Source organism: Anopheles moucheti, chromosome 3 (genome assembly GCF_943734755.1).
Source record: "Anopheles moucheti chromosome 3, idAnoMoucSN_F20_07, whole genome shotgun sequence".
Lineage (NCBI taxonomy): Eukaryota > Metazoa > Arthropoda > Insecta > Diptera > Culicidae > Anopheles > Anopheles moucheti.
In genome coordinates, this window is record NC_069141.1 from 61,316,604 (window position 1) to 61,341,502 (window position 24,899).

General features: G+C 46.8%; 2 protein-coding genes across 2 annotated transcripts; one reads left to right on the forward strand and one right to left on the reverse strand.

The window, feature by feature from the left end:
* The first annotated feature begins 179 nt into the window (after window positions 1–179).
* Window positions 180–5,522, forward strand: LOC128304392 (uncharacterized). The gene is made up of 6 exons (XM_053041574.1): window positions 180–219; window positions 297–469; window positions 545–1,421; window positions 1,504–1,754; window positions 2,879–5,321; window positions 5,385–5,522. The coding sequence occupies exons 1-6, from the start codon at window positions 180–182 to the stop codon at window positions 5,453–5,455; spliced, it is 3,855 nt and encodes a 1,284-aa protein (XP_052897534.1). The 3' UTR covers window positions 5,456–5,522.
* Window positions 5,523–6,198: 676 nt separating this feature from the next.
* LOC128305621 (multidrug resistance protein homolog 49) lies at window positions 6,199–12,762 on the reverse strand. Its single transcript, XM_053043164.1, has 11 exons — window positions 12,641–12,762; window positions 12,505–12,565; window positions 12,233–12,426; window positions 11,566–11,811; window positions 11,318–11,489; window positions 10,452–11,111; window positions 9,551–10,387; window positions 8,759–9,471; window positions 8,518–8,680; window positions 8,240–8,434; window positions 6,199–8,169 (listed from the first exon to the last, which is right to left on the reverse strand). The coding sequence occupies exons 1-11, from the start codon at window positions 12,760–12,762 to the stop codon at window positions 7,618–7,620; spliced, it is 3,915 nt and encodes a 1,304-aa protein (XP_052899124.1). The 3' UTR covers window positions 6,199–7,617.
* Between the last annotated feature and the right edge of the window lie 12,137 nt (window positions 12,763–24,899).

Sequence of the window (24,899 nt, forward strand, 5' to 3'; positions counted from 1 at the left end):
GCTCGGTGAGGCGTACAACCGACGCGTGTGGAGTGGGGTCTACACGTCCGCGTGCAGTTAGCTGCCGGGAACAGTTGAATTGGTCAGTCGGTCCGCAAACATCAGTCTTGGATTTGCGCTTGAATTGCGCACTCGGTACCGTGTGGAACCACCGTGAAAGTAAAACGGTGTCGTTGGCCATGCACGTTAACTTTACCATCAACGGGAAGCTTTACCAGCGTACGTCACGCACCGCTCCGCACTGTTACGCATTCTCTTTCATTCATCTCTTTTCGTCTCTTCCATTTGCTGGACAGTTACCCCGGATCAGCTACCGATAGATGCAACATTGAACAACTTCATACGCACCAGGGCACACCTGATGGGCACGAAGTTTATGTGTCTCGAAGGTGGCTGTGGAGTGTGCATCGTGAACGTCGTGGATACCCATCCGGTTACCAAGCAACGCATCACATTCTCCGTGAATTCGGTTAGTTCTTGGAGTGTTGTTGACCGTACCGTATCCGTTCCACATTTGCTTACCCGTTCCCCAATTTCTCGCCAGTGTCTGTTTTCGGTGTTTTCCTGCCATGGCATGGACATTCTTACGGTGGAAGGCATCGGCTCGAAAGCGGCCGGGTATCATCCGGTGCAGGAGCGTTTGGCACAGTTTAACGGTACGCAGTGTGGGTTCTGCTCACCCGGGATGGTCATGAGTATGTACAGCCTGCTCGAGGCCAACAACGGTAGCGTCACGATGGAGGACGTGGAGAAAGCGCTGGCGGGGAATATCTGTCGCTGTACAGGCTACCGACCCATACTGGATGCGTTCAAATCCTTCGCAATCGATGCACCGCCGGAGGATCGATTGTCCCGGCGTGCTCTGGGTATCGTTTGTCAATCGGACATTGAAGATCTACCCCGGGCGAACTGTGTCGGATGTGAGCGGGAGTGTTCGGCCAAGAGTTACTTTGACGAAACGATGAACCTTCAGTTCGCTCCCACCGAAAGGCGTTGGTTTCGTGTGCGTACCGTGGACGAGATCTTCGACATCCTTCGGGAGGCGAATGCGGACGTTGGAGCGTACATGCTGGTGGCCGGTAACACAGCCCACGGTGTGTACAGGCGAGCGAAGGATCTGCGAGTGTTTATCGACGTGCGTAATGTGGAGGAACTGCGCAACTACTGGATCGGTAGTTCCGTCATCATCGGGGCCAATGTGACGCTGAGTGAGCTGATTGAAATACTACGGGAAGCGGCACGTACCGATCGTCGCTTTACGTACTGTGTCGAGCTGGCCCGACACGTGGAGGAGATCGCACATCCGGCGGTACGGCACGTTGGCACTATAGCCGGAAACCTCACGCTCAAACACCGCCACCCAGAGTTCCCGTCCGATCTGTACGTACTGTTTGATGCGGTCGGTGTTGAGATGACGATCGGTAAGCGCCACGCGGAAAGAGAAAGAGGTAACTGCAAAAACGGACCACACCACTTTCACATATGTTCCATTCCATTCTTCAGCTTCGCCGAGCGGTGCGATGGAAAAACTATTGCCCGGCCAGTTTCTCAGCTTCAACATGCACAGACGCGTGCTGCTGAACGTTACGCTACCGCCGCTCGACTCGGACCGGTGCGTGTTTCGAACGTACAAGGTAACGGCAAGGGCGCAGAATGCTAGCGCCCATGTCAACGCCGCCTTCCTGTTGCGCCTCTGCGCACGCAAAATCAACGTCGAGCAAGCGCACCTTTGCTTTGGTGGGATCGGACCGAAGGTGAGTTGTTTGTATTGAGTGTAATGCGAAGAAGAGAAAAACACGCCTCTATATGCTTTGATTATCGATGGAGACGTATGGGGAATTAGATTTAGGCCTGAAAACTGTTTTACCAATCTTACTTACTTACTTATCAGTAAGTTCGTGGTCCTGGCCTGCTGCTGGAGTCCTCTAAACCGCTCACGGTCGAGAGCCATCGTCCGTTAATCGATTATACCGACCTTTCTGGCGGACGCATTGACGCCATTACTCCATTTCAATTTGAGCCTACTGGGTCGTCCGGTGTCATTTTAAATGACATGACCAGCCCACCAGAGACTGGTGGATTTTTTTCGCTGTGTGACAGTGAGTCCGTCGTATAGCTCGTAGCGACTCCTCGATTGTCCTGCCACACATACTTGACCAAAAATCCTTCTGAGCATCTTCCATCAAGTCCATGTCTCGGAGATGTATAAATTCTGTATAGCCTCAGTTCAGTAGAGACTTTTGACCGAGGCGAAATAGACAAAAATTTTGATGACTTCGGATGATGTCGAAAGGTGAAAGTTAGGCCCCAATCCGAGGTTTTCTGCCATCTGCTCAATTCTTTGGAAAACATTCGTTACGTAGGAAAGTCATAAACCAATTATGCCTATGTTATCGTCGTATGCCAAGATCTGGTTTGACTTTTAAATGATGGTTCCCGAAGTTTCCACCGAGTTGCCGATGGCTCTCTCTAGTGCTACGTTGAAGAGTAGACACGCCAGCCTTGGCACAGTGCCTTAGTGATAACAAAGGGTCCTCGGAGTTAACCGATCTATTGCAATTATTCACATTGTTATATTGTTTATAATTACATAAAGTAAATAGCAATGGATTACATTTTTCTATCGAATTGTAAGGGATTTGAACGCCTCAAAACAAAAGACTTCATCTCGAAAGACGACGAACCCTACAAAAATCTGATAATGCTCTGTCTTGAAAATTAGTGGCAGAAGTTTTTAAAAAAAATGATTGCAGCGTGATTTATTTGTATCAAAAACTTAAATAGTCGTAGTATTCCTTCATGTCTCTTGTTTTGGTTCACATAGATTTACATTTATCAAATAGAACAATCATTCTCAATATTTCGTCTATCTTCACAGTTTTCCCGTGCCTTCCGGACAGAGCAGTATCTGGAGGGAAAGAATCCATTCAACAACGTGATGCTACAGGAGACACTTGCCGTGCTGAATGCCGAACTAGCCGGCGGTCAATCGGAACCAACGTCGGACGCATCTTACCGACGTCAGGTAGCGGTCGGGTTGTTGTACCGCTTTGTGCTCCACATTGCGCCACGTGATCGTCGTGTCGCCAATCCGATAGTGCGTTCCGGTGGATCGGCCATACAGCGTCCACTCTCGTCCGGTGCACAGTCTTTCGATACGTATCCTTCCAACTGGCCGCTGACACAAGCACTACCAAAGCTGGAAGCATTCCTGCAGACGGCCGGTGAAGTCGTCTACGTGAACGATCTGCCAACCCAACCGGATGAGCTGCATGCCGCGTTCGTTTTGGCAACTGTGGCGCGTCGCCCGCTTGTTGCGATTGACCCATCGGCTGCCCTTGCACTGCAGGGCGTAGTAGCGTTCTACTCCGCCAAAGACATTCCGGGAGAGAATGATTTTGCCGCACTGAAAGGTGGCATTAATACTGCGTTCCCGTTCCGGAATGTACCGGAACAGATCCTGTGCAGTGGGAAAGTGCTGTACCATGGGCAACCGATTGGCATTGTGGTGGCAACAAGCTTCGAATGTGCAGCAGAGGCAGCCACGATGGTGAAGGTAGCGTACGGAGAGCCTGACGGTGAACCGATTCTTCCGACGATCGAGGATGTGTTTGCTAGCAGCAACACAACGAATCGCTTCCTAACACTTGAACCCGATGTAGTTGGACGATCGTACAATCGAAGCACATCCGGTACGTTGAAGATTACCGGCAGATGTCACTTTCGCAGTCAAGCCCATTTCACACTAGAACCGCAGACCTGTCTCTGCGTTCCGTCGGAGGATGGAACCGGGATGGATGTGTACAGTGCCACTCAGTCGAGTCATATGGTGCAGGTAGCCATCGCAAAGTCACTGCGGTTGCGCCAGAGCAGTGTGCGTGTGATTGTACGCCCCGTGGGTGGTTCATACGGTGCGAAACTGTCTCGTGGTGCTTGGGTCGCAAGTGCCTGTGCGTTGGCGGCGTATCTTGCCCGGCGCCCCGTTCGGATGGTTGTACCGTTCGAGACCACGATGCAGGGGATTGGAAAGCGTATCGGAGGTCGCTGCGAATACGAGGTCGATGTTCGTCCTGCCGATGGACGCATCGTACGGCTTTCCAACACGTACCACGAAGATTTGGGTGTGTCCAACTACGAGGCGATGGCGATGCTGTTCCGAGAAGCGTTCCGCAACTGCTACAGCGATGACAGCTGGAGACTTCGGTTGCGTGGTGTGCTTTCCGATTCACCCAGCACTACCTGGTTGCGATCGCCAGGATCGGCGGAAGCGATTGCGACGATAGAGACGATCATGGAGCATGTGGCGTTTGTTACCGGGCTCGCTCCGCAAGCGGTAAGGCTCGCCAATATGGAGCCGGGAAACACCATGACCACGCTACTGCCGATGTTTCACGAGCAAGTGGACTTCAAGGTGCGTAAGGCTGCTGTTGACCGTCACAACGAAACGAACCGGTGGAAAAAGCGGGGAATCGCGATCGTTCCGATGGGTCATCCAATCCGCTACTTCGGTGGCATGAATGCTTGGGTATCGATCTATCACGTGGACGGTAGTGTGGCTGTTACTATCGGAACGGCCGAGATTGGACAGGGTGTCAATACGAAGGTGGCACAGGTTGTGGCCCACACACTCGGCATCCCGCTGGCGCTGGTCAGGGTGAAACCGCATACGTCCAATGGTTCACCGAACTCGCTTATTGAGGGTGGTAGCATCAGTACGGATTTGGTGGCATACTCGGCACGGCGCGCCTGCGAAACGCTGCTCGAGCGCATCCGGCCGGTACGGGAGGATAATCGTACCGCGCCGTGGGAAGCCATCGTACAGACGTGTTATCAGCGTCGTATCGATCTGACCGCCTCGTACAACGCCAAACGTGCGGATCTGCGTGGTTACACGGTGTGGGCACTGTGTGCGGTCGAGTTAGAGGTAGACGTGCTTACCGGTCAGGTGCAGCTGTTGCGTGTGGACATTCTGGAAGATACGGGCGAAAGCATGAACCCGCTGCTGGATATTGGGCAGATCGAGGGCGCTTTCGTGATGGCGCTAGGATATCATCTGATCGAGGAGCTCCGGTATGATCGTGGGACCGGTGCGCTTACGAACTTCCGCACGTGGAACTATAAGCCACCGACTGCGCGTGATATACCGGTGGATATGCGCGTCCGGTTGTTGCAGAAAAGCTCCAACCCTGCAGGTGTACTGCGATCGAAGACAACCGGTGAACCGGCATACAACTTGGGCGTTACTGTGCAAATCGCGCTACGCTATGCGCTTGCCGCGGCTCGTCGCGATGCGGGTTTGCCCAGTGAATGGCTTGAGCTTGGTAAGTTGTGTACAGAAACATGCTGAATGAATCAAATAATTAACCACCCATATTCTCATACAGCCACTTCTTCCACGCCAGAGAAGGTGCTCGCTCTCACCGGTACCACCATTGATCAGTTTGTGCTCCATTAAAATTATGACAAAAAGGTAAAGTAGCTTAGTAGCTAAGTCGCAAAAAATAGAGGGCGCGCCCTTTGTGTCCAGCAAAATAGACGATGGAAACTTTGGAGCATCGTGCTTACTGAAAACTTGTATATACCCTCTTTTGGGTGGAATTCCATGACAATACTCCGAATGAGTTGTAAATGAAACAAATTACTATTAACAGCATGTTTTATAACCGTTTTGCCAACACTGTCCAATAAATTCTTTCAATTCGTTTCGATAACCTAATTTTTCCTTTTAAAGACAACGCTACAACGTTTCATACATTCATTTCATAGCTAGAATATCACTTAATAAACTTTAATGGTCATTAGCGTTGCTTAACGATATTATAGCAAAAATTAGCATACTTATTAGGGCAAGACAAACTCTCAGCATTTTTAATTCACATCCCTTATTAAGATGTGGATATACAAATTGTAAAGGTGCCTCAACCTGTAAACGAATAACTCAGTCACTACGCTAAGGACTGCAGCGCCATCTGGTAGCAAAACTGTGGTTTATTTTTCACGAGCTAATTTTCAGTCATTTTATCCCTGGAAATCCCTGGAAATCGGTTGAATGGTATTTGCCACAATCGACCAGGCTCAAGCCAGGCCCAGTTCAATTGTATTCACCGTTACCTAATGACAACCACTGTCTTGTGCTAAAAGTAAGTCCTACGCGCTTTTCTTTTCTCAATTGAATTTAATTTGAGCTGAGATTAAATTTATGTGTGGAATATATTTTAAGGGCATTTTAAAAATTTTACATAGAGGAACATAATGTTAAATATAATTTATTTTTCTTAATATAATATAGTAAATAGTAGTATTGTGAACAGATCAATAATTCATCCAGCATTAAGAGCAGAGCCAATTGAGCGAGTGCTTCAAGCGAGCCAAACGAGGTTTTGTTGTCAATGTGAAGAACCATCTTCAATACCTGGACTGGATGCGCTCTTATCGCTAATGCTTGCTTCAATGGTGCATTCAACCAATCAATCAAACATGGCCGATCTGATTCATTCGGATCGCTTATCATAGCTACAAAACGTTTGCACATTCGTGTGCACCACCACTTTCGAGATAAATAATTGCCATCGTTGATTGCGTCTTTTTTGTTGGATGTCCTAACCATCACCTCACCCACCCACCACACCATGATCGATCGATCCAAGCGGTACTATGTACACGTTTAAGTTGTGCGTGTTACGCGATTTTTTGTTTTTTACTCTAGCTGAGATTTGTTTACTAACGGTTGCTAACTAGGTGCCTATGAATAGAGCCGAGCGATAAAATGGAACGCTTGATAGCGGCCTCTAGCATTTATTGGGTTGGATCGCTTCGCTTATCTGCAATCGGGGTGCTTGTAGCACCCAGGTAATTCATTCACTAGCGGCGTGCAGAAACAAACTTCCCGATAGATTTTCGAGAGTTTGTGCAATTGACCCACCCTGTCAAGAGGCTGCGGTCTTCCGGGGTTTTTTTTTTCTAATTGTTTACGCTCGCTAGTCTAAGTATCGTTATCACTAAGAGTTACTACGTCCTACGGAGGCGCTTCGATTATCACGTATGTTGTTTCCCTCGAGAAACCCATCCCACACACACACACACACACACATATACACATGTCACACATGTTTCTAGCGTGTTGTAAAAAGGCGCTTGCTATGGCTATGCGAAACAACGGTGGGCGCATCACTAGGCAATACTCGATTCAGCTGAAGGCGCCGGGCAAAGGTCCCGTAAAGCTGTACTGAAACATACATCTCTTTCGACCCGATTACGGCACACGACTCTTTGATTGTTAAGTCTTTGATTTTGTCTTGTACATTAAGTTGTTGCTTTGCTAAGTTGCTAACTCTCCTAACAGCACACTTCCACCTCCACATTGCCATCGACACTAAACCAAACGAATGCGTAACACAAGCGCTTTCTGTTCTGTCTGAATGATCCTCCAAGTGTAATTGTTGCTTTGTGCTGATTGCGAGAGCAGCGAAATACTGTTGCGTTGTAGCTGACAGAACTGGACACCAACCAGGTTGCTGTTTGTCGCCCTCATCGTCGTCGAAGGCAGTCGAAATACAATGTTTGGTGTGTGTATAGTAGGAACGACATCATCTCACTTGCAGCAAAGTGGAACAGCACTTACGCCACCTGTTGCATTTGGTACAGCTTCGCATAGATTCGGTTCTTGGCCATCAGCTCGTCGTGCGTTCCCGCCTCCACCACAACACCGTTCTGGATGACGCAGATGAGATTCGCGTTCTGGATGGTGGTTAATCGGTGGGCAATGATAATACAGGTCCGTCCAGTTCGAGCATGATCGAGCGCATTCTGGACGATCTTTTCGCTTTGGTTGTCCAGCGCTGACGTTGCTTCGTCCAGCAGCAGCACTCGTGGATTGCGCACGAGCGCACGGGCAATTGCGATACGCTGTTTTTGGCCACCGGATAGCTGGGCGCCCTTACTGCCGAGGCTGGTGTCGTATCCCTTGGGCAGGTTGACGATGAACTCATGTATGTTGGCCATCTTGGCCGCTTCAATAATTTCCGCCATTGCAATGTCACGCGTGTTGTCGCCGTAGGCGATGTTTTCCGCAATGGTACGATCGAACAGGATGGGTTCTTGTGATACCAGACCCATCTGTGCGCGGATGCGGTTGAGCGAGAACTCTGTGGTGGTGGTACCGTCAATATCCTGAGAACGAATTCGTGATTTAAATGGTTAATGCAAACACCTGTCAGCTTCTATCACACCCAATACATACCACCTTGCCACTGTCGGGATCGTAGTATCGCAGCAGCAACTGAATGCAGGTGGACTTACCACAACCGGACGGACCAACCAATGCCACTGTTTGGCCTTTGCCGATGTCCAAATTCAACCCTTGCAGAACGGGAACAGTTGGGCGTGTTGGATAGCGGAACTCGACATCCGTAAACTTGATATCACCCTCCGTACGCTGGAAGTACGCGAAAAAGTCCATCGTTACTATCATTCTTTGCTAACGCAAACCACCTGTGTGTGCACTGCAACCTGGTATACCTGTGCAAGGGAATGGTACGAGCTGGAAGGATTATGCATTCTCGGTGAACGATCAAGCAGTTTCATCAAACGTCCTGCCGATAGGATGGCAGAATTTACATTCGGCGCGTACGCTAACGCTTGTCCCAACATCCACGCACCGAAGATGAGCGCCTCGGAGACTCTGCAATGGAAGGCAAAACGGATGATTAGAAAAACCGATTCTTTTCCCCGTACCGACCGACCGACATGCGACACGCACTTGATAACATCCTTGTATTCTAGCTCCTTCTCCGACACGAGTTTACCACCGTAGAACAGTGCCAGACCATAACCGGCAAATGGCATCACCTGGCCCAACGCGAACACTGTACCACGCAGACGTGTCTTGCGCCGACAGGCATCATCGATCTTCACCGTCTCCTGGCTGTACCGGTGCAGAACATGCTGCTCCTGACCCAGGCTAGCCACCGTGCGAATGTTGGAGATCGCTTCCACCGCCAGCTTGGTAGCACCCTCGAGTGATTGTTTCTCCTTCAAGCTGCTCATCTGCGTGTAGCGCGACTCGAGTGTGATCGAGGCCAGCGTAACCGGGATCGCCACGATCGAGACGAGTGTTAGGTTCCAGGAGTAGAAAAACGAGATACCCACCCCGATGCAAATGGTCGAGGCAGCCTGTAGCAGCGACCCAATGCGTGTACCCGTCGCACCCTGTACGCTAGCACAGTCACCCGATAGACGGGCACAGAGCGCACCGACAGCGTTGCGACTCTCGTCAAACCAAGCCATTTCCTGGGTAACGATCGCCTTGAACGACTTCTGTCGCAAACGGGACGTGAGCCGCACACCGGCAATGTTGAATAGGTACGTCTGGAAGAATGTGCCCAGGCCGGTGACGAGACCGAGTGCCAGGAACAGCAGCGAGTAGAAGTTTGATTCTTGCTTCACAAACTCCGGATCGGCGACGGAAAGAATCTGCGAATGAAAGTGAAACCGGTGCGCATGGTTATTGGAACCATCTCAAAAGAAGCTCGCGTGAGAGGATGCTACTTACGCCATACATTTCTCCAAAAAGCACCGCAAACGCTGGGAACGATGCACCAACAACGATTGCAGCGGCACATCCGAACAGTATGTAATGCCACTCGGGTGAGTTAAGCTTCAGCAATCGTAGCAACGAAACGTGATACACCTCTTCCTGCTCTTCTTCATTCTTTTCGTCCGATTTTCCACTGTCCGACTCATCGTCGGAGCCTTCCGCTCCATCCTCAACCGAGTCTTGACGCAAGGAGTACACACTCGGTGCCATTGGGACGTTCTCGTCTTCCTCTGCTGTCTTTTGCGAACCGCTCGCCACCACCAGCTCGTAGTACAGTCCCCGGGCAGCCATAAGCTCATCGTGCGTACCCTGTTCCAGCACCACGCCCTTGTCAATGTACACGATCTTGTCCGCGTTGGTGATCGTGGACAAACGGTGAGAAACCACGAGCGTTGTGCGACCTTTGCTCGCTCTCTCCAGTGCGTCCTGCACGCGCTTTTCGGAGTTGGGATCCAGCGCGGAAGTAGCTTCGTCCAGCAGTAGAATTTTTGGGTTGCGTACCAAGGCACGGGCAATGGCGATGCGCTGCTTCTGGCCACCGGACAACTGAGCACCACGTTCACCGATCATCGTACCGTAGGCATTCGGCAGCTTCATGATGAAGCTGTGACAGTTGGCAATTTTAGCAGCACACTCAATTTCACTCTGCGTCGCGTCCGGATTACCGTACCGTATGTTTTCGGCAATAGTCGTCGCAAACAGAACCGGCTCTTGACCGACGAGTCCGATAAACGAACGAAGCCATCCAATGTTCAGTTCACTCACCTTCGTACCATCAATTGTGACCGTACCCTGGAACAGCGAGACGGAATTCGTGTGAGATTCGTGTTTGAAGTTCGTTCGTGCAGATACTTACATTCAGTGGATCATACAGCCGTTGAATCAGCTGCAGGCAGGTCGATTTACCACACCCGGACGGACCGACCAGTGCGACCGTTTGTCCTGTTTTGATCTCCAAATTTAAACCCTGCAGCACCTGCACATCGTTACGGGCCGGGTAGCGGAAGTACACGTTGCTAAACTTTATATTGCCCTGCATCGATTTAGGGCGCAGGCCCGCATCACCGAGCGAATCAATTTCCGGCTTGCGATCGATCACGGAAAATATGGTCGCGGCCGAACCCTTTGCCGTCGAGAACGCTTCCAGGTGCGGCGAGGATAGGCCAAGGTTTTGTGCACCGGCCAGCACCCCGAACAGGACGATGATCAGTACCGCCGGTGTGTAATCCTTCAAATCCTTATCACGATCCTCCAGTATGAGGCTGATGCCGTACCAGAAGGCGAGCGCATAGCAGCAGTAGATGATGAACCACATGATGCCACCACCGATGCCGGAGAACAGACCCTTGCGGCGCCCATTCAGTTCGGCCCCGGCCAACCGTTCGCGGTATCGATCGAGCTCCTTCTTTTCGCCACCGAACGCAACCACCGTGCGGATGCTGCCCAGCACCTCCTCCGCCACTGCGCCGGCCGAAGAGTAGGACTTTAATTCCTTTTCCGTGAGCGTACTTTGCATCTGTAATGAAAAAACACATAGAGTGAGAAGAATTCGCGGTGTCACAACGAAACGGGAGGCACTAGAAACTGCTATTTGGACCTCGTTGGACGAGAAGACTTCAAGGTTTTCAACTGCTGGACGATGTTTGGTAAATTCCTCAGTATGATCGTGTTTTGGGCCAGACGGAATGGGACAAGTAATATCGCTTAAAATAGTACACCTACCTTGGCAACGAAAGCCGTCGCCAGTATGATGATCGGTGCGCAGCTGAGAATCACGAGCGTTAGCTTCCAACCGTAGAAGAACGAAAATATCACAGATATTACGAATGACATCACCAGGTACGTAAAGATGGACAGCTTCTCGCCGATACCTTCCTTCAGTTTATCCAGATCGCTATCGAGTGGGGAAAAGATCATCGATCCATATCCAAGAACGTCATACAAGAGTTCGATCTGCACATGGTACTTACTCGGTAATGCGCACCGCAAAGCTATCGTCGCTGTTGAGATCGTACCAGGTCATGTCTTGGCGCAGTACGGCCTTAAGAAAGAGCTGCCGTATCCGGCTGATCTGCTTCTGGGCCGAACGGTTGATAATGTCGACACTGAGCGTAGCGAAGATGAACTGCAGTATCGTGACGGCCACCACACCGAGACCGAACGCTTTCGCGTCCTCCATGATGGCGGCAGCGTTCTCCCGTTCGGTTGCATTCACGCTGTACCAACGAAAAGCATAATCCAGCGAGATTTAGATTAAACTGTTAACGCGTAAACACACACACAGACCCCACACCGTGCAAGTAATGCACGGTTCGTAAACATTCGCGGAATGGTTGGTTGGTCGGAATGGGGGTGTAAGTGTACAAATTTCTCCCTTTCACATAAACAACGTACCAGAGCGCGCGGTAAGTGTGCTTTTATTGATTTGTTTATGCGCGAGTCTTTGTTGGCGTTTGCCGCACAATTACTTCGCCCCGTTCACGCGTTGCATTGTTCGGTCGGTTAGTTAATTGATTTGGTAGCGATTTGTGCAGGTGTCAGCTACCCTATCAATGCGCCGTGCTCTTTGTTACGGTGAGGTCAACGAGCAGTTGTGGCACTACACGTGGCCACGAGAGATATGGCGGACATACTTACAGCACTTTGCCGCCACCGAATATCGATAGGATTGCCGTATCGGTTGATTTGCCGATGCCGATGGTACGATCGACGAGCAGCGTGGTGAACTCACCGTACAGAATGACACCGTACGGTAAGCCGAGCGATGCCATCGATGCCAGCAGGATGCCCAACAGTGTTGCAAAGATTTCGCCCCACGTCGCAAACCGGAACTGTAAGCGGAACGGAATGGTTGGAACGTGCCTGGAACATTGTTACCGTCGAGTGAAGGGAGGTTTTCTATTACTTACCAGCTTGAAGTACGACACCGACTGTGAGATTGGTTCTTTGGTAGGTGCTTTGCTGAATTTCCTGTGTTGGGAGAAGAAGTAAGCGTAGTAGTAGTCAACTGCGCAATTCTGGTCTAAACCGGCCGGAGATACTTACACATCCAGAATATCCTTGGTACTTTTGTGGCTGGCAACCGACATGTTGTCGGCACTGGCACTATTTTTGAGATTCATCGTCTGGAGCGATCCATTGCCTTGAGGATACTCTTTGGGCGTCATGATGGCGCTGGGCTAGTATGGATTTGTACGTTGGGAGAGAGCGCTTCAGACCGTGGTAAACTGTAAGCGATAAAGCCAAAAAACCGAAGAATTAAAATCCCATGAACAGTATGGCCGTTTTTGTTTTTTTTTTTGCAAACTCCCAGAACATTCCCGAGGGTGACGTTGAGAGCGTCAGAACATTCCCGCAATTGCACCAACCGCTGAAGCGACCGTTTTTATTAACAACAAATTATTACTCCAAAACCCCTCGCGTTTCACACCAACCCCCGGGACAGTGGCGTCAAAGTATCAAGTGCACTTGAACTTCATCATCACGGCAAGGAGGATGCTTTCCCGTCCACCCGAAGGGCAATCAGCGCCATCGCGATCGTCACGCGAACACGCGTCAAAAGTGCACCTACCCCGGCGGATACCGAGCCGCCATTTTCCGACCGGGGCGGGCGAACAATAAATAGATCGATATGATGCAGTAGCTGGTGGAAGTTGCACCGCATTAACGTACAGCAAGATCGTAATCTTGTAGCGAAACCCGCACGCTGCACACTGCTGCATTACCACCACATTAAAGCCGACGTCCGACCGCTTGAAGTGGTGTTTGTTTTGTTTGAAGGTAAGACTAAAGCTAACAAGGGTTGAACAGTGAGGTTTGGTCTTTGAGAGGGTTCTTTAGCGCTGCAGAAGAGGCCACAGGCAGCCATAAGCAGGATACGGTTGCATCGTTTTCACAACACGCTCGTCAATTCGGGATGCTGTGTCATGTAGCACTGGAGGCAGATCAATTAGCATTAATTGAGTCGGGGTCTCGATCGTTCGTCTCCTTCTGCTCGCTGCGGAAGACGCTACTATTTTGATTAATGTTGCCTCTTCTGTCGGAATGCAGCGTGTTAATGCGCTTAACGTAGGGCTCTGTGATGTCATTTTATTCTCACTTTTTAAACGGCACATAGCTGACTGGCTTTTCCCTTGCTTAGAAAGTTCTTAGAAGTAGTCTCGATCGGTGAACTTCTGAATGTTGGCAAAAAGAATAAAAAAAATCAACAAATGTACGATAAAGACATACGTGCGTAAACTCTTGCTTTAAAATCCCGCTTGACTGTTAAATATTAACCTGCAATTAGTGCAAAATGGTGTATTGAGTAGCTGTGCCGGTCTTCACACGACAGGATCGATCCAAAATCCTATCCGGACCAATCCTCCGTGAGCAGGACTCTCACGCTTCGCTATTACTAAAACAAATACACGCTGTTCAATCAATTTGCTTATCAACGCAGAACTTCAATTGATTACAGAGAGAGAAATGCTGATCTTGTTTGGTTTTCATTTCGACAACAAGCCAACAATAATAATTTTATTAGTACATAATTAAAATATCAAAGAGTTCAACAGTACATAAGGGCAAGGTTTTAAGAACTCTTTCAAGTCATTGTAAAATAATTCATAGCAACAACCATCTATCAAAGCTTAAATTCCCCCAACATATGACCTACAGCACGCGTAACCAAAAAACCACGTCATGGCGCAAAATGTCCCGCTTGCGCTGCTAGTTCAACACGTGGCGTGCAAATATTGATCATCAAACAGATTTTTGACATTCGTTTAACGCCACGCGGAATGAATATTAATCACACACCGAATCGGTAGTATCCCACCCATGACGTTATCCGCTTGGGGCTGCAAACGCAAAAGGAAGCAAATACAGCTCAATAAGGGAATTCTTGCTCTTGCGCGAACTAATAAAATCGATTGAAAAAAATACAGCTGCGACACTCGCCGCGGAGTCTTGCTGAGAGATCGCACAAAACGATCGCACCATTAAAAAAAGATCAATTTTGTCAATTTAAATCCCATAAACGCGTTTGTCCACAGAATGATTGGTTGGGCGCGCAAAACTTCACGCGCTGATTGATAAATGCGACGAAACAGCAGCAACAGGTCATATAATTCCACTCTTCCTGGAGCAGTGCTTCAATAATCGACACTGGGTTTTCTTTATAGTTCACTCATTAACAGCACCACACCGTCTAATTGAGGAGAACACAAAAAAACACAAACACACACACAGCTTCTTACATGCTGTTTTTATCTTCCACCATCGGTGATTGTGAGTGGCAGCACAAGTTAATGAGCTCCAAGAATTCGAAACCCGCGTATATACGCAAGGCGTAGTACACAAATGCCAAAGTAATCGCCGTTGATCGATAGTGGCACACTCGCACTGTCAGGGAATGTGCACTAATTAAACGTACGGTAGTATTGCAGAGTTTCACGTCCATTAGTCCATTTGTAAATGTCCCGGTTTGTAGAACACACGTAACAAATATTTGTGCACTCGCATTTCCGTTTGCATCGAATCGATCAGCTGAACTGTCGTCAGAAGTTAGTAAGCAAGCATTGTGCACTCAAACAATTTGCCACTCTTAGTAACACTAAACGTTAGCCAACTGTTCGCAAACTGTTCAACACGCAAGATAAGCCGCGATTTGTACTCTGGCTGAGATTAACCACTTGAAGCACTTGATAAAACGAAATGCCCTCCCTATAGGCAGGTACTCCACTCCTTCACTGCGTTACATTACAGACACACCGTGTAAGCTTCTGGCAATACCAATTCCTTAATCCACGTTCAACGCCAAAAATTTGTTCCAAAATTCACCTGCTTCGTATTCGCTTGCTTTGGCGTGCCCACAAGCCGTCACACAGCACAACCGTACAACGCACGCACAATTCACGAACCGTCTCGGATGGGTCGTCTCCTTGCGCGGGAGATAAAGGTATGGTCCGGTCCCGGGTCGAGTGTTTACATCCGATCAAAGCCGCGATCTGCCAACGACTGAGCGTCTCCGGGCGGTGACGAGTTACTAGTATCAGGACAGGCTGGCTGGTTTCGCCCGTTTCGCTTACGTTTCGCTATCATCTTAAATCACTCCCACCGCTGGAGTGTTTGTTTGATTCTGCCTCTAACACAACCCCGTCCCCCCCCCCGTCCCCACTACCTAACCGTATTCTGATTCACGTACTCCTGCTTCCCACCCCGAACGCGATACGCGGCTGGCGTGTGGAAGGCGCCGAACGAACTGCGCGCCCGCAAATGAGATGCACTTTGGGCACCCAGGGCGGATGGATGCGTTTGTTCAACCGGAGACACGCACCTTTCCGGGGTTTTAGTTCCTCCCGGGGTCGAACATCATGGTGTGCACATGGAGAGTAACTAGCGATAGCGAGAGTGAGTACTCGCCGTAAAACACCTGCGCGCGGCTCAAGGCAAAGAGGAAGAGCTCGATCATGTTTTGCGCGATCATTTCTTTTTCAATGATTTATTTGTTTTAGTTTTTTTTTTTCGTTGTTGTTGCTCTTGCAGTAACATTTCTCGCACATTGTTCTAGCGTGCTGCAAGAACAGTGTGCGGCGAACAGACTCAACCGCAGTCTGATGCATGCACCGGTCGAAACCATAAAATGCATATATTGGGAGGGGATTTTTTGTTTCCCCGGGAAAGGCACAAACAAAACTCGCGATTTCCTGGAGACGCGTGAAGAATTTTACATTACCGATCGGTAATGCGTGTTTCGCACGGGGAACTCCTAACTAAGATGTGGACTGAGAAAGAAGGAATGGGTAATATGTCTTACGCAGCAACAGCATTAACCGTCTACCTGAATGACATCTTAATGAGGTCGCAATTATTGAACTATATCAAGAAAGATAATCCAACTTTCAGTAGCAAATTTTATAGAACATGTTTTTATAGAACGAAATTAAATGATGCCATGATTTAAGTTTCATGAAAATGTTGATTTAAATTAATTTCAAATAAACCATGTTTTGTACATACTTAGTATTTGGCAGTCCAGTATATTAACTAAAAAAATCTCAGGTTGTATAACTCATTATCTAGTGCCATCAGTACTGAATATTATGGACTCTAATATAAATATCTAATATAAATAAATCAATAAATACCTAATAATAATATAGACATCCATTGGAGACTTGAAGTCTCTTTAATATTTACCATCTATGATTGTTCTTAACCCATTACATCCCACGTGTATGACACTGCATATAAAAAATAACCTTTTCACAAAGCTATATTAATTGAACGAAAGTGTCAAGCTTTAATTAAACAGTATAAAATAATCAGCTTTGCTCAAAACTCGAGCTCAAACAAACGTAAAAGTATAACATTTAGTATGGAAAAATTGTATTTTTATTCCCTAGATATCTCAACTTCCAGCATTACAGCCTGGTAGTTCCTCTTATATAACAAAGTATTTATAAATATACATAAATAATAAATATCTCGACTTCTGAAAAAGTCTAAATGAAAACAATACCTAAACCCTCCATTTAATATCACAAAGTTTCATTCCATTTGGATAAAGATTTCGTTAAGATAAGATCAGATTTAACTGATTTTATTAGGAATATTTTTTAAATCAGTATTTTAAAAGCAAATTTAATGAATTTATTTAAAATATTGCGCTAGTATGCAGTTAATGATTCAAACAATAAGTTGTTTAAACTGTTCTTCCTGTACAATATCCTCCTTTAATAAAATGAGGTGTACTTCAAGGGTCACCTGCATTTCAGCACACCACGCGTTAGTGAAAGGATCACTCACAGCTGAGCTGTATATTAATTATAATGCCTTTTACGATCGCATGAATTGTTTTTAATCGTAAAACTAATTAATTATGAACCTAAATTAATTCCATAACTCCGTATCAGTTTTTTTTTTGCGGTAAGCAGACCGGTGCGTCGCTTCATTGCGTCTACGGGTCCAGGTGCGACCAATTATTCTATTCCTCAATTTGGTGCAGGAAAACTGTTCTCACCCTACCGATTATTCTGGAACACATGCACCTTCAGCTCGCTGCCGATGGAGCGAACTATGGGATCCTGACGACTAACTGATATGTGCCGCAGTAGCCAAATCACTCGCACACACACACACACATTTGCCCGAAAGCACAATGGTGAGAACGTGATTACTTAACCGCTGTTGCGCGCACCTGTTTTGCAATCCCGTGAGGTGCACGACGACAGCCTGCCTAATACCTACATCCCTAGGTTCGAATAATAGTTCCAGCAGCATACGGATTGAAGGAAAATAATTGCCCCAATCAATGACCCTGCGCCCTGTGCAAAAATAAAACAAAAACGATAAGAGGAAAATGATCGTACAATCATGAAAGGAAAATAATCTTTCCTAAAGGTAGCTCTGGTTAATTAGATTAGTAGCCAACAGCCCCAGCCAGATGTCGACAGGGTCATGGCGATCGTTCCTGATGTCTATGGGATAAGCAGTTTCAAGTGGATACTGTTATACGGTACGATGAATGTGTTGTCTATTCTACAGACACATGATCATCGTTTGGCATCGATTAGTCTGACATTTGTTGGGAGTTTAAGTGGAGGAAACCAAACACACTGGACGACTGATAGTGAAACGGAACGTACGAAGCTGATATGATGCAACGGCTGGTCATTGCAATCAGACGATAAGACTCATACGACTCATCGCATATACTGTTGGAAATGGCTGTGCGGTTCTTTCTGGGTCAAAAGTTATCGATCAGTTATTGTGAACTTCTTCCGATTCGATTAATTAATAAACTATCTCCACGTTGAAAAGGCTCGGTCTAAAGGAATGGTCAGCAGTTTTAGCGGCAAAACGATCGCGATGCAATATTTTGCACTGAGGTGAAGCTTTCAAGCCAGCCTTGCTGGGTGATTTGAATAGATTGCATAACAATTTATTATTGCAATATTGTGTATTTATGTCAGAACTTCTAGAAAGTTTTACTCTATCGTAACCAGAGCCCTTTACTATGTAATGAGACATTCCCGAGTTATCAGGTCACTCTGATCTCTGATCTTTCTTTTGCAAAATAAAAGTAAAAAAAAAAACATTAAACATGCATTTACTCTCCGTCAACCTTTATCTGGGCCGGAAACGGATAGAAAAAAAACACACAAACCCTCACACATTCGAAAGATCACATCGGCTAAACGTCTTAACGATCGTACCGCGCTCACTCATTGCTCATCTACGTTTTAATGCGCGTACAGGGCTAATGATTGGAAGTTGAAATAACCTCGCCAAACCAATTAAGCTACACTAATTCAATTATGCCTATCGATGCCCGATCAGTGTTGTGTCAATTTATCTAACGATTTTAGTACCGCGAAACGCCAGCTAACAGCCTGTCGCTTTCGGGCACCTTAAACTGGACCTGCACGTGGCGAAGCGTTCCGGACGGGAACACATTATCTCGAACCCATTTTCCGGTGAATGCAGCGTATCTCACGCACTTGAAAAAGTTAAACAAACAGTGACATTAATTGGGACTTCTAGGGTAGTCCCAACTGCCCTGGTCACTGAACGCTCATCGCCAGCAGCAAACGTGCTCCACCGTGAACTCGCGAGGCTTTAGCTTTCCCTTGGTTCAGCCCGTTGTGCGCGCTTCGGTGAGAAGTGTTCGAAGGTGAACGTCGTAATGCGCAGATAAAACGCAAACTTCTACACGCAGCTCCGCAACGGTGTACGCGTCAAAACCGTGAAAACCGATGCTAAGAATGTTTGCCTACGGAAATGAGTGGTTCGGCGCATCACTCTCCAAAGTCAACATGGCCCGTGTTACAGCTTCCGGACCGGCGGAAATGTGCGAGAGTGCGTGAAAAATTGCCTCTCCCTCGCCGATCGCTGCTGTGAGCTTTCCGAGGGTCATCACGCACCAGACAGACGCTTTCCCACCCGGCCGGGGGGAGAGAACTCCCCATTACGCAAAACCCGAGCCGTGTATCGATCAACATCGATCTATCAGACGTCTTTGTGTTGTGCGCCAAGCCCGCCCATAGCGAGAACACTTCCGACTTGTTAGCGACTTGTTGAGGAAGCACGTCGATTAGGAAATGTTGGGCTTGGGAGAGTTCTGTACAACGTCCAGCGCGTTTGTGTGGGCTATTTTCGTGGCGGCCTTCCTTCGATCTGCTGCGAACAGCACTGGTCCGGGAGAGCCCCACATTGCATCACGCACTTCTGGAGACAGTAAAGATCCACCGATCGGAGGTAAATAGCTCAGAAAACATGGACAACTGCATGTAGTTGCAGTGGAAATAATCCCTCGCAAACCTTGCATACCGTGTACTCATCGGCCGTAATGGAAGTTATGGAAACAATTAAATCGCAACCTTTCCGCCAACGCTAGGCGTAGTGAAAGATCACGGCGCTGGCTGGAATTCATATGCTGAGGAGAAACCCCGAACGACAAGCTAGCAGGTGCCACCCTGGCCGTACAAGTCATTGCGGTTTTGCAAACACCTCGTTCGGAAACAAGTGCGAGCCGTGGATTATCTTCCCGCCACACATCATCGCGCACGACGACAGCTGCTTTGCGGTGACTCAATTCCAAACTCATGCGCCAGGCCCTCCCTCCAGCCCATTTGTTTGAATTCCATCGTGTGCCACGACGCTGGGGGTTTCCCATTAGCGCTAGCGAGCGGCCGAAGAACTACTTTTTGACGTAGTCCAAACTTTCCGCGTGTCTCGCGCGGAATATTCAACTCATTTGCATTAGGGTAAGTTTCCGAACTGGAAAAAATTGCACGCAATGGAATCTAACGTTGTGTTACTAACGTGCTTTTGTGCAGTGATGCAATGCAAAAGGCACTCGAATTGGAATAATTTAATTTCTCCCCAATAATTGCAAGCCTACATTTGGAGGCTATTTGTGAACTGCAGATCCTCGATCACACGTTGCCGGATTAAGTTGAGGTAATGAATTAGATGATGAGTTTAAAAGTGCCGCCAAGAAAAGGTTTTAGTTATTATTATGTTATTTAAAAAAAAACGAGTAATTCATTGGGCTAGTCAGCATAGGAGCGTTAGAACAATTTGGCGTTGATCTTATCTGGACATCATCTGGATCCGAAGCCGTTGTAATTTCCATAAATGCGTTCTATCAATTTTAATGACTCTAGAAATATTCAATGCAATAATGATTTGTGGGGCGTCTATGTTTATTTAACATTCCCAGAGGCGGCGACCAAAATATTAACATATTCGTGAGGAATCTTGAAGGTGGTGGGAAATAACAAGGTTCGACAGAGCGCGGCCAGTTGATAATTATTATCCTTGTTGAAAATTTTAGAGGCTCTTACAAAAACACAACATCTTCTCAAGAGAAATACTCTGGTGGATCAACATCGACTATAAGTGTGTCCTGTCTGTGAACACTGTTTATGATTAAACACAATGTTTTGATCATATCTTCGAAACCAAGGGAAAATCGATCGCTTTGAAAGCTTGACTCATAGTGAAGTGCAGATCGCATTCACCAATTTGTGTTTGAGCATTTTTCAATGAACATCAACATCACCTGCACAGAATCCTGACTGCAGCAGAACTTTTTATCGCATTCCTCAATAATTGTAAATCTTTTAGATGAGAATCACTTCCTAGTGCACTGCTGGGAAGTTTGCAAATTTAGTTTATTAAAGCATAATTGGATCCCACACCAACTGCACAGCCGTGCAGTTTGAATAGCTCATAGGTTCTTTTTTAGTATGATTTTATATCATCCAATATTATTTTTTTGATAATGTCTATCGTTGATGGGGCCGAAGTACGATCTCTTTCCGCTATGAAAAGAGTTTAGTATCATTGACGAAGTACATTAAGAAAGCATCATCATTCGAACTAAAGTGTATATGTTTGATTTGTCATTTTAAAAACTGATTCTTAAAACTGAAATTCTTCTTCTTTATCGGCACAACAACCTCAAGAGGTCGAGGCCTGCTATTTCTGACGTTCTTTGACACTATTTACCCGTAGCCGGATAGCTAGCCCTGCGTGGTTCGGATGCGATTTTGGACAATTAGATACCTTATATTTTGAGAGAATGTTAACAACCCAATTTGGTCCCGATGCCACTTCGGGGTTCGTCTGAGGGATTCAATATATTTTTAATTTAGTTGTCAACTAAATTTGAAGTTGCTGATGGAAAGGACCAAAAATAACATTTAATGAAAAAAGCTCGTGTTGTAACGTAATACAAGCTTCAATAGTTGATCTTAGTGCCATGGCTGCCACTGTATTTTGCGTAAGTTTATTCGTTGTTGCTCCAAAAATTACTACAATTCAGGTTTTAACTCTACTAAAGTTTTCTACACTAATACATTTGCTTAATGTCTTGCTTAGATTCTGATGGAATGCCATTTAAAAACTTATTTCTGTAATTCTTTTTAATTTAATTTAATTTTTTACTTTGCATAAGCCAACAACTTCAATCCCAATGCAGGCTGCATATCAAACATATTTGAGCTTGATGTATAGCAAATGTGCAGTTTAATTAGCTCAAAATAAACGAACATTTTTCCCTTTTTGCTGTCGCTTGAATTAAATAAATAGCTACGGCGATAAACGGTCACGCAATGGCGAATGAATATTGTTTCTACCCGCGTATCAATTACAAACGGTTGCAACAGTGCCAGTCGCCGTGCATTCATTACATCTCTCGTTATGCTAGTAACAATTTCCCAGCGGAAGATTCCTTTCCAGATCGTGTTAACCCCTTCATCGATATCCCGCCCCATTCACCTTCATCGTGTTTCGCTGCTTTTACTTCGATTTTGTTTCCCGCCACGCGACCGTTAGCAACAGTAACACCACACACCCAAACAAAACCCGTAAACAACCCCGTGTTCTCATCCATCGAAAGTGATCGACGGCACGGTTGCCTGGCTCCTTGCTGCTTTCGCATCCCCCGCATCAAACGCATCGGGACCGTCATCGTTGCATATTGTGCCCAGCGTTTTTTGCACACAAATGCCACTTCAATTATGCAAATCACATACACTCCCACACATACAGCACAGCCTTACAGCATCTTCAACCACTGTTTTGCTTCCTATTAGTGCAAAAAAACACAAACACACAATATAAAACACCCATACACCCACGTGTCGATGCTGTGCCGCGGTTTGGACAGCGACACGATTCACAATGGCGCCCGCCATCCTACGCGGTGCTGAGATCTCACGAGCCTGGATAAGATCGGGATGATATGCGAACTGATTCCAATTAGATTCGATTTGTTGCTAACGATTAGTGTACCCATCCACACACACACTCATACCAACAAAGCAAAAACAATAACAAAAATGTATGTTAAATGGGGCTTAACTGAGATAGGGAAAAAAAAGATGGCGGAAGAATATCTGGTATATTCCGTACAGCATTCCGTACAGGCAGGCAGGTGTTGATCGGTTTGAGACGCTTATCAAAGTGCATCGCATTTACTGCTGGGTAAGTGAATGTCGAATAACCGTCATATTTTCCACTATCTTATCACAAGCAAAACAGGTAGGTATGCTTCCTGTCGCTTTGTGACAATCGATCCCAGTGGATGCTGAGTTGCTATGCTTGACTGTGATCATGCATTGCTCCCAACCATCCCCAATGGACACTAGATCTCTGTGTCTCTGTGGCAATGATATATTTTACAAAGCAAAGTATAAGGAATTCGAAACCAGCTCATAATGCATCTTGATCATCAAGTTCATGGATGACAACGGATTTACAGCACACTGCCGGCAATTTGTCACTCGCGTTCGTGATTCGCTAGTGACACCCGCTTCGGCAATGTGTGATTAAAGAGCATCTGCCAACCCATACCCCGATGACATCTGGATCGTTTTAGTGCAATTAAGCTAACTTTATGATGGGTGTTAAAAGCGATTTACGATCGTCATGGTTGAGTATTTTCCCTCCCATCCCAGCTTCCGAACGGGTGACTCTCGCCAGGGCAGGTTGTGCACTCGGAACGATGCACATCCATAATTGGTTCCCGCGATGATATGCATAAGATTTGCGCATTTATTAACAATCAGCAGTTGGGTGGCTGTTGATGCAGTACCACACGAAAGGCAGCGGTCTAATCGTGGGAGTTGCTTATCATCATTACTCGGCGAACAGGTAAGCAGCGAGCCGGCAAATTGAAAGTGATTATGAAAGTAACTACTGCGCGGGCATCTACTGTACGCGCGTTCATTCATTCACAGACAGCAGCAGATGAAGCGAAACAGTCAAAAGTGAATGAATGGCGGTGGGTTAGCGTGATGACTTCCATGCCGTCGGGTGCAACGATTAGCCATCGGAAACTGTGTGATATCGATTGACCACCACCAGTTTAGAAACCGTTCAATATGGCCGCACCGGTTCGGAGGTGTACGAAAGATGAATGAGTTACAACAATAATTAGCGGGAGAATGGGTTCGGGATTGGTTGAGGCTTAGTAGAAGTTTCTTTCTTACTCGAAAACATTCACTACAGAGTCTATCTAAAGAGGCTTGCGGTTCTAGGTAAGGCTCGATTCAATCGATCATTATTGAACGAAACGTAACTTCACGTCGGTTCAAAATGATTTAGAATGTATGCACATCAAAAACCGCATTCGCGCTACCCTGTTCTGGTGTGTAATAAGCGGGAAGAACGACGACAAATCTTCATCAATCGTGCCCAGTCACTCATTTCGCGCTTCACTAGCTCCGAAGCCACACAGTGGTGAGCAGTAGTGCGACCACTGGCCTCGTCGTAGATCCAGTCTAGACTCAATTGTATCCCCTGTCTGGCAAATGCGCCTAATAGCAGGGAAGAAGCTGACATCAGAAAGATTTATAAACCATGCTTAAGTTTGATAAGTTTAATTCTTCCTATCACGTTTCCAGATGGAACACAAAGAGGAGATACTATAAAGCTAATGCTGCACGTATAGATAAGATGAACGTGTGTTTGGTTGATTTAAGATGTTCATGCACAGGCGCTAAAACAATTGAAGGTATATCGCAAATCGGGTGGTGTGTTGATTATTCTGACGATTCTGCATTTACTCACACTTTCTCCAAGTTAATGTTTTTGTTGTGAGAACAACGGTAAATCTTGCAGATCTTTATCGTACCATCATTGCTGTTTTGCAGTTAAGTTTTGTAAAACAACCTTTTTTTAAAGTTAAGTCCACATATTTGAAGTTTACAGCTGATGAATATCTAATTCCAAACAAAGATCCTAAATTTGAATTTCCAACGAAACCGAATGCTACTGGGATCGAGATCACTAATATTAATCTTTAGTG